The sequence below is a fragment of the Cynara cardunculus genome (assembly GCF_001531365.2).
Source record: "Cynara cardunculus var. scolymus isolate 2C chromosome LG 6, CcrdV1, whole genome shotgun sequence".
Classification (NCBI taxonomy): Eukaryota; Viridiplantae; Streptophyta; class Magnoliopsida; order Asterales; family Asteraceae; genus Cynara; species Cynara cardunculus.
Genome location: NC_037533.1, coordinates 15,023,925 through 15,040,249, shown reverse-complemented (window position 1 = coordinate 15,040,249; position 16,325 = coordinate 15,023,925). Strand labels below are relative to the sequence as shown.

At 37.0% G+C, this 16,325-nt stretch overlaps 1 protein-coding gene across 2 annotated transcripts; it reads left to right on the top strand.

Moving 5' to 3' along the window:
* Positions 1-13,690, top strand: LOC112514265 (protein LEO1 homolog). 2 transcript variants are annotated; one of them, XM_025120600.1, is made up of 12 exons: positions 1-187; positions 3,424-3,755; positions 4,254-4,386; positions 4,505-4,684; positions 4,953-5,129; positions 6,230-6,361; positions 9,277-9,456; positions 9,535-9,666; positions 9,923-10,027; positions 10,108-10,344; positions 10,791-10,952; positions 13,450-13,690. In XM_025120600.1, the coding sequence occupies exons 1-11, from the start codon at positions 68-70 to the stop codon at positions 10,920-10,922; spliced, it is 1,860 nt and encodes a 619-aa protein (XP_024976368.1). In that variant the 5' UTR covers positions 1-67; the 3' UTR covers positions 10,923-10,952; positions 13,450-13,690. The 2 variants fall into 2 exon arrangements, with proteins under 2 accessions (XP_024976368.1, XP_024976370.1); XM_025120602.1 differs by lacking the exons at positions 10,791-10,952; positions 13,450-13,690 and having other exon boundaries at positions 9,923-10,026; positions 10,106-10,243.
* The last annotated feature ends 2,635 nt before the right edge of the window (positions 13,691-16,325 follow it).

Genomic DNA, 16,325 nt, shown 5'->3' with positions numbered 1-16,325 from the left:
GGAGGTCAGGCGAGCTTATTCTCCAGATACATTCCTCGGCGATTTAGAGAGAGATTTATATAGAAGAATGGTGGGCGAAGAGAAAAGGCATCAGATGATGCAAAATTTGTTCGGTGATCAATCGGAAGAAGAAGAGGAAGAGGTTGAATCGGAACACGAATCAAATCGACAACCCGATTATGTATCGGTATGATTTCTCTCAATTTACCGCACGCAGACGCTGGTTTTGTTGTTAATTTAGTTGTATGAACTGGAAAACAGAAGCTCGAGTTTCTGTAGCATCGTATCGCAACTTAGTTTTATTTGTCGAATTTGGTACCTAGGTCTTATTGATTGCAATCCGTGTATGGTTGTTGGGAAAAGTTCAATGTTGGGGGTTTCATTCGAATGGAATTGCTGGTTGTTTGAATTAGGGGATTTTAAGGTTAAAATTCATTACGGCATTGTTCCGTATAATCAACCAATTAATATGATTATTTCCATATTCCATGTTTGTTGGAAAAGTTAGAACTGGTGTTTGAATCGTGAAGTAACACAAGAACTTGTTGTAGGAGTTGGTATTATGCATAATTTTGGGCTGGAACGCTAAAAGATGAGCATCATTGATATCTATTTTCATGATATCTTATTAGTTATGCCCTTATGCATTTCCCAAAAAGAGGTATATTTGAATTCTTATAATAGGTCTGTGTTTCAACTTAACGATTGGAGTTTGATAGTAGAAAGCTAACACAAACGTTTTTCAAAGGAGCAGGGAGGTATTTTTCCATCTTTAGTTTTCTGTACACAATTTGGTCAATTTACTTCCTGTTCAACTGGAATTAAGCATGTGTTTTGGTGGATTATAATCAGATAAACAAGCAAACAATCACTTAAGCCACTTGTAACAAGACTTGATACTTTTAAGTTCACTGTCACGTATCAAGAATTTTACATGAGCTAATTTCTAAGTCTTAGTTATATATCGATGTTTACGCAGGGCATGGAACATTATAAAGTAAGTTGCAGACACACTTAAATCTAAAAATATGACAACCAAATGTTTAATATCACGATAAATTATTTTGTATAATAGCACCACGTGTAAATAATAAAAACTAAAAGCCAATTTTGAATTAAAAAAGGAAATTACATATAGCTTACTATGTGGAAAAACAGTACGATTCACAATCGTATGTTGCCTTATTATCTGTAAATTTAAAAAATCAACCAAGGAGCTTAATAGGGTAAAAATATTCATTAGCCATACAGTAATTTTGTACATACATCCTATCGGCTATAAACTTTCCCAATTATTTTTTCCTAACTCTTAAGAGTTCATATAGTCAATAGTTCAGTCCAGAAGTTTCAACTTGGTATGGATTACCATGACAAATATAAATTGGGTATGCACAATGTATAATAAATTTTTGTGACCTTACAACCTTTTATTTTCTGGTATGCACATGCATATCCAACATTCTTCCAGGCGCGGCCCTGCAAGGCTGCATTAGCCCAGTTGGTATAGTAGACAATTTTGATAATATATAGTCTTCTATGGTCAGTTATAAGAGACATTCTATCTTGCCGTTTATTTACTGTGAATGAAGCTTTCATTCTTTGCATGCCAACTTTGCTCTTAACTAATATCAAGGTTTCTATAAAGTCTATATTGCTGTATATATATGTATATATATTTATTTATTGGTGAGATCGGTCTATTTTATTTTTTTATCTTTATGAATTAGATGAATTAACTAGCTACTTGCTTTTATCTTTGAAATCAAAATTAGGGATTCAGTTATGTGTTATACATGGAGCATTTATTCTTAGATATTATTATTTTTAAGATTAAATTGCAAAAATCGTCCCTGTGGTTTGGGGAAACTCTGGTTTTCGTCCCTCGACTTCGATTATTACACCAGTAATCTTGTGGTTTGCATTTTGTTACGGAAATCATCCCTGGCCCTAATAGCTGTTACCATTGACTGTTAAGTGCCTTCATGTGCTAGCCATGGGAGGGGAATTTTGGTCATTTTGGTCATTTTTCTTCTCATATCCTTCTAATATTTATTAAGTGTAATGGTGTGTGTACAAGTATGTAAAACATTTAAATAAAAGTAAAATAAAACCCAACCCCTCCCCCTACACCTCCATCTCCGGCTACTGTTCACCAACTCATTGTTGGTCACCATGCACATCATTCTTCTTTGGCACCCACCTTCTCCGGTCACTGTTCACCTTATTCTCAAGATCAAAACACCACTTGTTCATCTTCTCCAGTGATCGTGTTCAATCAAATTGTTCAGCATCTCCAGCCACCACATCCACTCAAATCCCAGGCTCAGATGTATCAGATGGGAGATGGGTTAGGTGATATTTTGGTTGCTGAAGCCTTAACTATGGGAAAGGTTTTATTTCTTCTGCTCAAGCTTTTGTTACTATTTTAGAGTTCAAAGGGGTGGAGAAGATGGAGGTGGATGTCTCTGGAGGAAGAGGGGGGNGGTTAGTGTAGGTTATTTATTTATTTTATTAAATGCTTTAAGGACTTGTACACCACTTTCTTTTAGTAAAAAGGCAAAAAAACCAAAATGTCCCTCACGTGAGGGCACATAACAGCGGCAGCTAAATCTCGTTGTCAAGAATCATTATCTAGCTGGAAAGGGGGATGAATTGCTGTTGTTTTCTTTTCCTTTTTTAGTTTCTGTTGTTTTATGCAAGTGTAGCATGCTTAAGGTTGTGAAAATGTAGCTTTTATATGCTACTATAGATGTGACTAAGGATGTTCTGCTCTCGCGACTCGCGACATGATATAGGACTACAAAGGAAACCTGTTCCTAAACAAGCTCCTCCGTCCTCTCTTTACATGTTCTTGTACAAGTTTCGTGTTTCATGTTTGTGGTTGCATGTGAAAATGTAGGTACTAGATGTTACTATAGATGTTCCACTCTCGTGACATAATGTAGGACTATAGAGGAACCCTGTAAACAGTTTCTTTCTTATCTTCACATGCTCATGTACAAGTATCATGTTTCAAAGGCGCAAACTTCATGTTTTGATGTAACCGACCACCCTTTGATGAAAAGATGATATTTGGAAAATACGATCTGTAAAGGGAAGTGTGTTGCAAATCCTTTCAAGGCTTTATAAGGATAGAAGTGGTCAAGATTTTGATTCCAATTTTATTTATTTATGCATACTGCAGTAGTGCAGTCTAGTAGGAAACTTGTAATTCTATGGGATTCTTGACCAAGTTTACATCACTTTTATTTATTTTACACTATTTATGACTTTGCCTCTTTTCTGTTATTTGTGTTATCTTGTAATGTTAGTATCTCCAGGTTCTCTTGTTAAACCATATTTGTTTTATTTCATCTCAAATAACCTTTAAAAGCTAAAAAGTGAGGGAGTGTTCTTTTACTAAATTGAAACTTCTATTCTCAGGATGAAGGGGACGTCGGGCTGAAGCCTGAAGGTGAAGACGTGGTAGAAGGTCAAGGGGAAGCAGAGGTCAGTAGTGATACTGATGGTGAATTACATGAGATGGATCAAGATCACATAGAGAGCGAGGGCGAGAGAGACCAAAGCTCTCAAGAAGTAGATTTGGGAGATCAAAGAGAAGAAAGTGAAGGAAAAGATTCAGGAAGTGACCAACTTGGTCAAAGAGTTGTGACAAGTAGGAGGCGAGAAGTAGTGGAGAGTGAATCAGAAAGATCAGAGGAGAACCATTATTTGGATAATGCAGATGAAGAAATTGATCAGGCTAGAAGTCCAAGGTATCATGCTTACCCGTTCCATCCTTATCTTGTTTCCCATTCCATCTCTCTCTCACTCTCTCTTCACATGAGTCTTGGCTAGTCTTCCTTATGCTATCAGTTCATGTACCTACTCAGCCGGAAGGCTAAGTTTCTGCTGTTGATCCTTGTTTACCCTCACATATACCTACTATAACATTAATTTTGTTTTCTGTGGCAATTTGTTTACGGGCTATTATGTCCACTTAATCATATGTAATTAAAGCAATTCCGGGTTTATTTTTTGTAACAATTGTGATAGTGTAGCACACTTTGTGAAAGATATATCTAGTGTGGCAGATTAGGAAATATCACCAATCCTGCAAAACTGATAATTTTGGATCCCTATCTGTAATCCATTAAATAGGTCCAATCCATAATGCTTCCTCTGTTATTTGGCAAAACAAACATTCAAAGCACTTCTGCTTGCATTTTTCGTACTTTTTATTGGTTAGTCATGGCTTGTAATTTTATAAGTAGGTCCCCTGATGAAGAGAAAGATGAAGCTCATGCACAGACTGCGCCTGAACTCCGAGATGTATTTGGGGAATCAGATGATGAAGAACCAGCAGAATATGATGCTGTTCAGAATCATCTTGAGGACGATGCAAATGTTTGTATTCGATTATTACAAAAACCATTCTTATATTTTCTTTATCATCTATTATGATGGTTTACTAGTTCAATCATTGTTTTCTAGAATAAATTAATCTGTTTCTTTTTCTTCACAGAGATCCCCTATGGAGGATGAAGGTTACGAGAAGAATCTCAGACCAGAGGACGTGTTAGCTGATGAAGAGGGTCGCTATGATTCTGAAGAGGAGAATGTTATTAAAGCTAAGGAGAAACCAGTAGGACCCCCATTGGAGCTAGGGATACCATTGCGACCTCCTCCCTCACATCCTGAAAAGGTCTAGTCTCAAATGTGTTTTGATACAGAGCTATAGCATGTTGTTGTCACTTCCAGGGAAAATGACACGAGTTAAATTCTAGGAGATATTAAGCACATGATTTGCTGTCATCATGGTTGTGAGCTTCTGTGATGCGCAATTTTAGCCTTTTCATCTGAGATGTTCAAATATAAATCATAAATCTAACTCTTGGATAGTCAAAATACATGAAGTATCTTGCACTTGATTTTGGGAACTAAAATCCAACTTCTCTTTCTCTTGCTTGCAGATGAACGTGATTAAAGTTTCTAATATTATGGGTATTGATCCTAAACCCTTTGATCCAAAGACATTTGTTGAAGAGGATGCATTCGTTGCTGATGAATCTGGACATAGCAAACGCATTCGCTTGGAGAATAACATTGTTCGCTACAGGGCCGTTAGAAATGCTGATGGCACTACATCTGTAAGTCATACAAGTTCACATGATTCGGTACCCGCTCTTGCTTCATACTATTTAGTCTATCAATGTTCCTATTGTTGGTTTCAAGTGTTATGCACATGGGTTGTGGGGAACTATCATAGATAAATATAGTTATGCTCGTGAAAGTAACAAATGGATATAATTTTGCTTTCTAGGAGATGGTATAAGTTGATGGTCGTATCTTTTGTGGTAATTCTCGGCAACTGAATGTCTGAATGCATGTCGTTTTCTAGAAATTATTATATAGGGTACAGTTTTCTTGATAAGTATCCATTTCTCTAAAATTCATTTTTTCATTCATCATCTGTCACATGAAAGGGCAAATATTTACAATTTTGCCAAGTGGATGTGCCACATATGTCTTTTTATCAACTCTGGTGATAGATCCAAGCACTCACACTCTTCATATATCTTCTATAACTCCGAGGAAGTACTTAATTGTTAATTTTCCTTATTGCAATCAACATGTAGAGCAAAGTAGCCTTCATGCATTGTAATATTAGATCTGCATCGTTGAAGAGGCAAAACTTCCATTTACCTTTATTCTTGGTTTTTTATTTTTCACTGAAGGAATTCTAGAACTTATATAGGAGTGGACGAGTACAACAGCATTTGCTCCAGCCTCCAGCAAATTGTTTGGACGTCAATAGTTACTGATGTTCCTTGCTTTAAAACTTTAATTGCCTGGTTTAGTACTGTGCAATCATTGATTCACTTGTAATATGGCTGAAGTATCTATGGAAGATTTTTATCACATCCAAGGTGCCATACAACCAAACATAATTGTCATGATATGCTGCAAGATGTTATCTTCTTGAGCTTCTAAGTTCTATCCAATTGAATGTGGTTACCTTGTTTACTGCATATTTTATGGTCCCAAGGGTGCAACAATTCACTTTATAAACCAAACCAAACGAACCCCGTAATTCTCACAAAGAGGTAGTGAAGGCCCCTGCTTGAACCTATTCGCTTTACAGTTAGTCTTGACTTCTAACATGTCTGTTTCTGATCTGTACATGCTAAACCCTTGGGTTTGATCGCTTAAAAATTTTGTTTCTTATTTTGAACGGTCTTTCATGTAGTATGAAAGCAATGCACGCTTTGTGAGATGGTCGGACGGCAGCTTACAGTTGCTCATTGGCAACGAAGTTCTTGATATCTCAGTGCAGGATGCGCAGCATGATCAAGCTCATCTTTTTCTTAGACATGAGAAGGTACTGAAAACATGTTTCTTGCTTCATGGTAGCTCTATTTACTTGCAAGGAATCTTAAGCACAATGTTGTCACTCTCAAAAATAACATAAGACAAGATGAGGTAAACATCAAGTTTGATAACCGAAGCTTACCCATAGGCAACTGTGATCTTATAATGTCAATCACTTTAACGTTTTCTGTTTTGGTAAGTTCTTATGTTAAGATAATACTCTTTTGCCCCTTGTCATCATTAAAAATGATTTGAGGGTACACAAGCTCCGTCTTCTTGGCTTCATAGAAGGATATTTTAGATACTTGGCGAATAATTGACCCATTTTTTTTGACTATGTGCCAAGTGAGAAGGTTCAATTTTGATGGATGGGGGTAGTACTACTTCCTTCAAGTGTACAAAGTTTTTAGAGAGGAGTCAATAAAAAATATGAAAGAGAGAAGGAAACAAATCCATAGAGCTAACGACTTGACACATGCAATATCTGCATAGGGGGTCCTATATCAGAGTTAGTTCTCGAGAATTGACATGCTAGTCTTTGATTGAACATGAAATTATTTTTTTCAAGTGAACAAAATGTTGAAGGAGTTTCTACATGAAGTTAAAGGGGAAGGCAGTAAGAAAAAAAAATAAGTTTCCAAGTTTAATTAGAGTAATCGAAGACGGCAACTGCACTCATGCATGTAGGTAAGCACATGCTGTAAAGTGTTACTCGATATTTGCATTACTTACAAACATAATGTTCCTCTAAAAAAATGAATGCCAAAATAAGCTTCCTCCCAAGTACCAGTAGAGACGGATTTAGGTTGAGCATCATTGCATAAACTTTAGGTGTATAATTACAATTATTTCATGCTTAAGAACTAATTTGATCTTACTTAGTCAGGTGTCAGGAGTTGCTTCTATGGTACTTAATTTTTCTTAAACTCGATCATGTGGATCTTTAGCATAGATATATTCATTTCCTTATTTACCCATGTTTAGAATAACCAATAATATGTCATAGTGAAAAAAGTCATAGCCAAATATGTTGTTTTCCTGTTGATCTGTTATCATTTTTGAGCATTATTTTATTGGGGCTCATCATATCCGTCCGTAATTGATAAGTTGTCACACACAATTCACATGCTTCTAATTCCTGGACTAAAATTGCCAAGGTTTTATCAAGTCATCATTATGTTAAACTGCTTTTATACCTTCTAGGAGAATGTCATTCAAGTCCTAGTAGAATGGCTAGTTGGGACAGGACAAATGTGGTAGTTTCTGCTGCTTGTACCCAATGCACACGCTTCTAGCAACCCTATTGCATATGTATTTTTAGAACACAATTGGAAACAGTTATACACCAATTGCACATCAACTTATAATAATCTCACTCCATATGGGCTTCGCAGTACGCTGCATATGCATGTACCAGTTTGGTTAAACATGCATATTTCAATTATGATGCCATAGCAGCCTCACACTTGGTGCTCTCTTTTTATTAGTTCTTCTCCCACAGACAGCCAAGGAAGTCAAAAAACCTGATATGGAAATGGAGCACAGTTGCAATTATGGTTGAGGTGGTGGTATTATGGTGTTTGCTAAAGAAAAGATATTTGATGTCATAAATTGAAAAACAATCACGAGAAGCTCAGCATGTGATGGAACTAGGTGATGTTGATTTGAACCATTGTTGGATCTAAACAAATAGATGCCTAGGTCAGGTTCAGGTCGAACTCTTAACTCAATTAGAGGATGTATTAGATATTGTTACGATGGTACAAGCATAATCAAAAACTCCAAAGAGTGAGATAGAAATGCTTTAGAGTTTCTAGTACTTTACAATTATTGAACTTGTACTTGGCAATTTGTGCTGCTGAAGAAGAATGTTCTGTTTGTTTGTCTGGGTGGGTGTGGGGTTCCTAATTATTTTGAGTTACATGTACATTATAAAGGATTGAATACTGTAGCTGGTTTGTCTTAAATTTAGGATGATCATATGTCACCATGATTGGGTTCTTGTTGTTTCTTCTCTTAGTTATGTGTGTGTGTACATTACACATGCATATATGATGAATTTGCATGCGTGGGTGTGGAAATAACTGTGGAGGGCTGCCATGGCATGTGTAATGTACAGGGTAGCCACAGGCCAACCATGATTGGGTTCTTGTTGTTTCTTCTCTTAGTTATGTGTGTGTGTACATTACACACGCATATATGATGAATTTGCATGCGTGAGTGTGGAAATAACGGTGGGGGACTGCCATGACATGTGTAATGTACAGGGTAGCCACAGGCCAACCATGTAGTCTCCCACATGGAGTTGGGATTTGAGCTTAACATGGATAAGTTGAGGGAGAGAAGACTGAGGTGGTTTGGACACATTCACGTTAGACAGATAGTATCCCCAGTAAGAAGGGTGGAAAGCGTGCTTGTTGACGGGGCAAGGAGGGCCATGCCAGGGTGGATTTGGGTTGAGCAACTTCGGATGACGGCTCTAGTAATTTCCAAGGACATAGCCTCTTACAGAAATGCTTGAAGATGCCAGACTAGGGTAGCAGACTAGGGGGACATACAGCTAGCTGAGGTGGGAGGAAAGGAGTTGATGGAAACAACGGCTCTACTCTTTGGGATAGAGTTCAGGTCAAGGTACATCCTACCTTCCCCAGACCCCACCGCCACCCCTGGTGGGAAATTCTGGGCTAGTGACTTAGTTCAGTTTGGTTTTTGGTGTGGATATAACCATGATAGTGGTATCAGCGTATTTTTAGTGATTTAACCACTATATGCATAATGAACAGTGACTGTCTGACACAGAAATCAATTTGACAATGTTGATTGTCTTTTTAAAATTTCTACATCTGTGTGTTCTTTTTGATATTTTGCTAGTATGTTGCATGAATTCCATGATTAATATCTTGACATTTCATGACTAAAATGCAGGGAATACTTCAGTCGCAGGGGAGAGTCCTGAAAAAGATGAGATTTATGCCTTCGTCTTTGACTTCTAATTCTCATAGATTATTGACTGCACTTGTTGATTCACGGCATAAAAAGGTGTTTAGGGTCAAAAAAACTGTCACTGACATTGATCCTGAGAGGGAGAAGGAGCAAAAGGAGAAGGTTAGATGATTGAAAGTGTATAATTATCCTCCCGTCTGTGGTTAGGAACTTTTTTTAATCAAATTACTGGTGTTGTAGGCTGAAAGTCAAACAATTAGGGCCAACGAACTTCTTAGTCGGAAGAAGGAAAAAGTGAACCGGAAGTATACAACAACCGTGCGCAGGGAGCGCCAACTTTCACCTGGCTTCTTGGAGGATGCACTTGATGAGGTATAATAATTCCAGTTATTTAACTGCTGTTCGTGCCTATAAGCATGCTTCTTAATGCAAGTTTAATCATCTGACTTAACAGCGATCACTTTTCTGATCAATATTTTAGTTGGTGTGCATCATTCAAGGGAAAGACTTTGCACCAAGTCTTCCCTTTCCACCCGTTGGGATCCAAGGAGTTCTGGTGTTCCAGGGTTGCTCATATTTTAGTTTTTCGTTTGCCTTCTTATCATAGTTCATACTTAATGACTATCAGGACGATGAACAAGATTATTACGATAATCGTCGCTCTCGACGCCGCTTTGATGAAGACTTGGAAATGGAAGCTCGAGCTGAAAAGCGTATTATCAATGCAAAAAAGGTATACATCTTGAACCTCAAGATTCAATTTCCCTTTCTCATTTCCCTTTTATATAACATACACATCTTCTCTATAACTAGTCTCAAGGTCACAAAGATACTCCTCGCAAGTCATCCTTGAATGCCATTAAATCATCCAGACGTCCAGTTGATGATTATGAAAGTGAGAGAGAGGAGTCTGAGTATGAAACCGAGGGTGAGGAAGATGAGAGGTCCCCTCCGCGTAGGAGGGCTGAGGAGCCAGAGCGTTATGATGATGAAGATGAGGAAGAACAGTATGAGGAGGCATTGGCCGACGAAGCTTCAGAAGAAGAGACAGTATGCATCATTAATCTTTCATCATCAAGTCTACTTAAAAGCCTAGAAATTCACTAAAATAGTATATTAGTGAGGGGTCCAATCACCAATTAACAAACTTTTCCGAAAATAACACAAAATAGTAGTTCGCAAAGGGCTTTTTGAAGTCCCTCCTTTCTTGCGAACTGCCACCTTTTTCTGACTTTTGATTTTCGCAAAGGCTTTTGCATCCCCTAGTTTTTACTAAAATCCAAAATACTGTTCAAGATTGGGCCAAAAGGTCAAAAAAGGACCGAGTTTGCAAAAAGTTGGCAGTTCGCAAAACCCTTTGTGAAATTGGTGGCTATTTCTTGATAATTTTGAAAAAGGAGGCTATTTTTGGTTGGGCTTCATCTTAAAAGGGCTATATTTGTAAATTTTTAAAAGAAAAACCCAATTCCTTCCTTCTCTAATAATATATCTTTCAGGAGTTCAAGCACAAGTCTTCAGGAGGCAGTCTCAAGCGTCAGGAGATAGAATCAGACGAGGAGTCTCCGCCAAGAAAAGCCGCCACATCTCATCGTCGAAAGGCACTTGTTTATGATAGTGATGAAGAATAAAATATATTGGATATCGGTACAAGAATGCAGGTTGGTATCAGTCATCTCAAGAAGAAATATAAGTTTATATATTGAATCAATAGATTTCTAACGTGGCAAACTAGATTTAGCTTGTTAGGCATGCACTTCTTTGATAGAACATTAGAGACATGGATCTAAATGAGCATTCATTTTCTCATCCAATTTAGATGGCTTTTCATTGCAAAATAATCCCCATTTTTGCGAAGAAGGCAAAAAAGAAAATACAAATAGTTTGCAAGAATGAACGATCCTGGAATTTGGATAGATCATGGATATATAAATGCAAAAAACAGAACATCGGACTTGGTAATTTTTGTTGAAAACAGCTCATTCTTAAGTCTAGTGGTTTTTTCCGTTATGTAAGAATGTTGGTTTTTTTGCAATGAAAAGTAAAGTACCATGGTTAGGAAACTTGATCACTAGAATTTAGATTTCAAAGCTGTTTCTGCCTTTACTTGTTTGGCACCTAGTGATGCCTAAATCAGCAATACAAAAACTATATTAATTGTCTTGATCACCATTTGCAGTACGATTTCTAGAGAAATTGTGTTTGACCATGTTTAGGTTTTTGAAAATTGTGTTTGACCATGTTTAGGTTTTTGAAAATTGCCTTTCTATTAGCTTGAATTTCATTGAAGGGGAATTGTAGTAATAGTCATTAATTAAGTGCCCAAGGAAGTGCCATTAGCAAGCAATCACAAGAAGAATAAGTTTAAGTGATGTAGTTCGATACAGTATAATGTGCATAAAATGTAGTCCAGTAATTACGAGCCGGGATTGTATAGAAATCAGGGGTTTGAACTTTGATGTTGGGTGTTGCTATACACTGGGAAAACTTAGACTGATATTGTTCGGATTTCCCTAAGGGTGCATTTGATATGTGAGATGGATGAGATAAGATGGAACAATAACTTGTCCCATGTTTGGCGCGACGTTAGACCGGACAGGACGGGTCTGAGTGGGACAAAAATGCATTTTTCTCACCAAAATAGGTGAAACGAAAACTTGGGAGATGGTATAAGATTAGTATATTACTAGATTACTTATGTCAAATTAAAACCCTAAAACCTCCTCTGTTCTTTTACCCGTCTACCTCAATCGCTCGCCCAATCCCGTCCAATGAAAAAAGGTTGAAGCCTACCAATGGTAGTGGCTCTGGTATGCAGCGAAGTTGGCTGCATTTTAATGCAGACTGCTTTCTGTGATCTCCATCCCCAAAAATGGGTACTCTTTAAAATAAGGGGCCGTTTACTAAACGCTTACTAGGTAAGTGTTTATTGGGTGTCACTTATCTTACTGGGTAAGCATGGCAAGGATCGAGAATCTTACCCGGTAAGTGAGGGAGAAGACTCTTACCGGATAAGCGTTCGGTAAACGGCCCTGAGATTCTACATTTCTATTCTAGTTTGTCCTAAAACAAGTGTCCACTTTCAAAACGCTAGTTATGAGATAGAGAAATTCCCTGCTTCCTCTATTATTAATGGTAAAACTGTCATTTAGTTGATTAAAAAATGTAATAATTACACATATCTAAAACTACGCCTTTTTCATTGTGGACGTTTAATTTTGGACAAAGGGAGTATCTAATTGGCCACTTGAGTGCCAAATTAGTTGCCTTTTATCTTCAAATGACAAATGCACGTAGTCCACATAACACCATATGAATCTATAAAACAGAAAAGCTGCACCTTGTTTTGTCAGGATGGAGAAAGAATGCCGTATTATTCACATCACATTGTCGTTTCTTCACGAAAACAACCCTTCTACTCTCCACAATAGGGGTTAGGTCTGCAACATCTCACTCCTCCCACACCCCATCTCCGAGTAGGATATATTGGGCTCATATGGTTTATCATTGCTATGTCTTCCAGCGATGGATTTAAGAAACCGGGCTCTCCGGTCTCTATCTCTCTATAGTGTGAATTCTTTAGGGGTCTTAAAGGTGCAGCCACTTTAAGTTAATTTGTGCTTCCTTAAGTTAAATGTATTTGCAGCTTAATGATAGTGTCACTGCACGTGATATTATAGGTTGCAAGATTGAATCCCTTCGGGGTTTTTTCAATCTTCTGGTAACAACAGCAGAAAAGAAAAAAAATAACCTGTCTTTTTTAATGAGACTTAGAGACCGTTTACTAAACGCTTACCCGGTAAGTGTTAACCGGGTAATTTTCCTTACCTGATGAACATGACAAGGGTTAAAAATCTTACCTGGTAAGAGCAACGATAAAGATGAAGAGTCTTACTCGGTAAGTGAGGGTGACGACTCTTACCCGGGGTAAGCGCTTACCGGGTAAATTGTTGCATACGATACCATTTTGATATACTACAATCTTACCCGGAAAAATGAATTACAGTGTTGACTCCTAATGATAAACGCTTACTGAGTAAGCATTTAGGTAAACGGTCCCTTACTTTTTATAATTAATTTTTATTTTCTATTTATTTTGTACCCTGCTTGGAAAATTTTCTGGATCCGACTATGGTGTCTAATATTGTGAACATGCAGATGTGGATTTTCGATAACTTGTAACGTTGTTAGAACAATGCGAAGAGGCAGATGATCAACAATGCAACTGCAAAGATCCTCGATGCTTTTCTGTTTGCTTGATACCCGTTTCTGCTCACAGCAGTCGTAAGTCTTGTCATCTTATTCGATTGAAATTGAACATATCGACATTACAAATTACATAGCAGTTTTCTGAAGTTCATTTGATGCAGCATATATTGACCAGTTCTGAAACTTTCCCAATCTTTTCGGGATTTTTGTCACTTATTTGGTCGTCGGCGCATTGTTAGATACGTGCACGGTTTGGTTTGGCTGTTTTCGACTGCAAAATGTCGGCTAAACCCACAAGTGCGGTTTCAATTTTTAGGAACTATTCCTTCCGTCCCAAAATAAGTGTCTACAATATAATTGACATACAATGTTAGATATGAATAATTATCACATTTTTTAGTTAACCAAATGACAAATTTACCCTTAATTAACGTATCCATCTTTATCAACTTTTAAGTATATTTGCATTAATTAAGGGTAGATTTGGAAATTAATTAATTATTTTTGAAAATGGACACTTCATAATGTGGGACGGAGGGAGTAAGTATTTAAATTATATATTAAAATAAGTTGTTTATCAGTACGAGCATCTTCAATGGTAGGTTCTTATAAGGAAAAAGTGTAGTTATAAGTTGCTACCATTGTGGATTGCTCTTGTAAAAGTCATCCATATTTTTGGTGATTCTTATTTCGAATTTTGTATGAAATATTATTTTTTTAGTTTTTTAATTTATTTAATATATAATAAAAACGGAAGTATATGGATACACAAAAAAGAAGTTATTGTTAAGTCACTATTATGAGGTTTTACGGAGATTTTCAATTTGATGTTGTTGTCAATAATGTGACAAGAAAATCATAAGGGTGGTGCTGATTGGTTTGAGCTTGGTTCCAAAGGTCAAAAGTAGGGGTGCTTACGGCCCGGGTTGATCGGTTTGGAGCCGTTTTAACAACCCAATCCAATGTCGGCGGTTTGAAAATTTTCAACCCATCCCAAACAAAAGTTCAACCCAATCCAACCCAACCCAACCCGTTCGGGTTGATCGGGTTGTGTTTAAATAATATAAAATCACATAAAAATAAAGGAAACTTTCCTTTGAAATACGATCGACCATTCAAGATAATATGCAAGTTTATCAAATATTTAGATATTACAATAAAAATGTTTAAACCAAATGATAATACATCAATCAACAACAATAGTTTTAGACGTTTTCAACCCTGATGCTTTCGCTTTCTTGACGTTGAGGTTGGTCATGTCATGATTGTCATCTACAATTCAAAGCTAAAGTTAAGGTCGGGTTCATCGGGTTGTCGGGTTGGTCGGGTTTTTTGGGCTTGACCTGATTCCAACCCAATAAGGTCGGGTTGGCTAATTTTTTTTATCGATCATGCATCGGGTTACCTTGGGTTGGGTTGGTCGGGTTCATCGGGTTTTTGAGCACCCCTAGTCAAAAGTACCAGGAGGTTCCAAGTTCAAATCTAAGAAGAAAATAAAAATCCCCTTGTGGCCACGGAGGTTCAAATGCGGTGACTCCGAGCTATCTGCAAAGCAGGTGGTCGTCCTAGGATTAGTAGGCTTGCATAGCCGGTTAATCAGAAAAAAAAAAAAAACGTGACAAGAAAAAGTAAATAGAAAAAAATGAGTTATTAGAGCATCTTTAGCTGATTCTCTAAAATGGAGAAAATAAAAATTTTGGGATTTTGGAAATGTTTTTTTATTCCAATAGATTCTCCAAAACATTTCTTCAAAATAAAGAAAGTACGAGAGAGGGTAAAGGTCTCCAAGTTTGGATAACACTTCAAAAATGATTACAGAGAGAAATATCTGTTAATATACCAACAGAAAACTCTGAAATTAAATACTTAGAGAGACGAGTTTTAATATTATAATAAATGTTGTATTTTTTAAAATAGAGAATCTGTAGAAGTTGAATATATTTTTGTTTTAGAGATTTTGAAGTTCCATTTTCTTGTATTTGGAGAAATTTTAGAGAATTTATTGGAGTTGCTGTTGGAGACGTTCTTTACTAAACGTGAGCATTGAAATGAGTGCCAAAATGGAAAACGTCTCGAAAAGTACGTAACTACATGAATTTGTGCAAGTTGCATTAAGAAGGCTTTTGTGATTCAATACGAGACGACTGGATTATGTATTTACTGATATACGTTTCGTTGTATTTCATAGAACGGTAAAGCATTTGCGATCAAGTTTTATAAAAACCGTAAGACCGTTGCCAATCCTACCATCACAATAAACACCAATATTCTTATCTGGTAAGAGCGATGACAAGAACTAAGAGTCTTACCTGGTAAGTGAGGGTGATGACTCTTACCTGGTTAACGCTTACTGTGTAAATTGTTGCATATGATGCTGTTTTGATAAGCTAAAATCTTATCCGGTAAGTTAATTGATAGTGTTGAATCTTACTGGTAAGTGTTAAGGTAATCAACCTCTTACTCTTTTATCGTACTTCATTTGTAAGTGATTTCAATTTTGTACGAATTGATCTACACAAATACAAGAAAATTATATATCTAAATATTGCATGTGGTCAGAGAAGGTGTGTTAGGGGCCGTTTACCAGACACTTACCCGGTAAGTGTTTACTGGTAAAATTTAATACTATTATTTACTTAACGAGTAAGATTTTAGTCTATCAAAACGACATCGTATGCAACAATTTACCCGATAAGCGCTTACCGTGGTAAGAGTGGTCGCCCTCTCTTACCGTATAAGACTCTTGGTCCTTGTCTCGTTCTTACCGGGTAAGATTCTTGGTCTTTACCATATTCATGCGGTGAAGTAATGTTACTTGATAAACG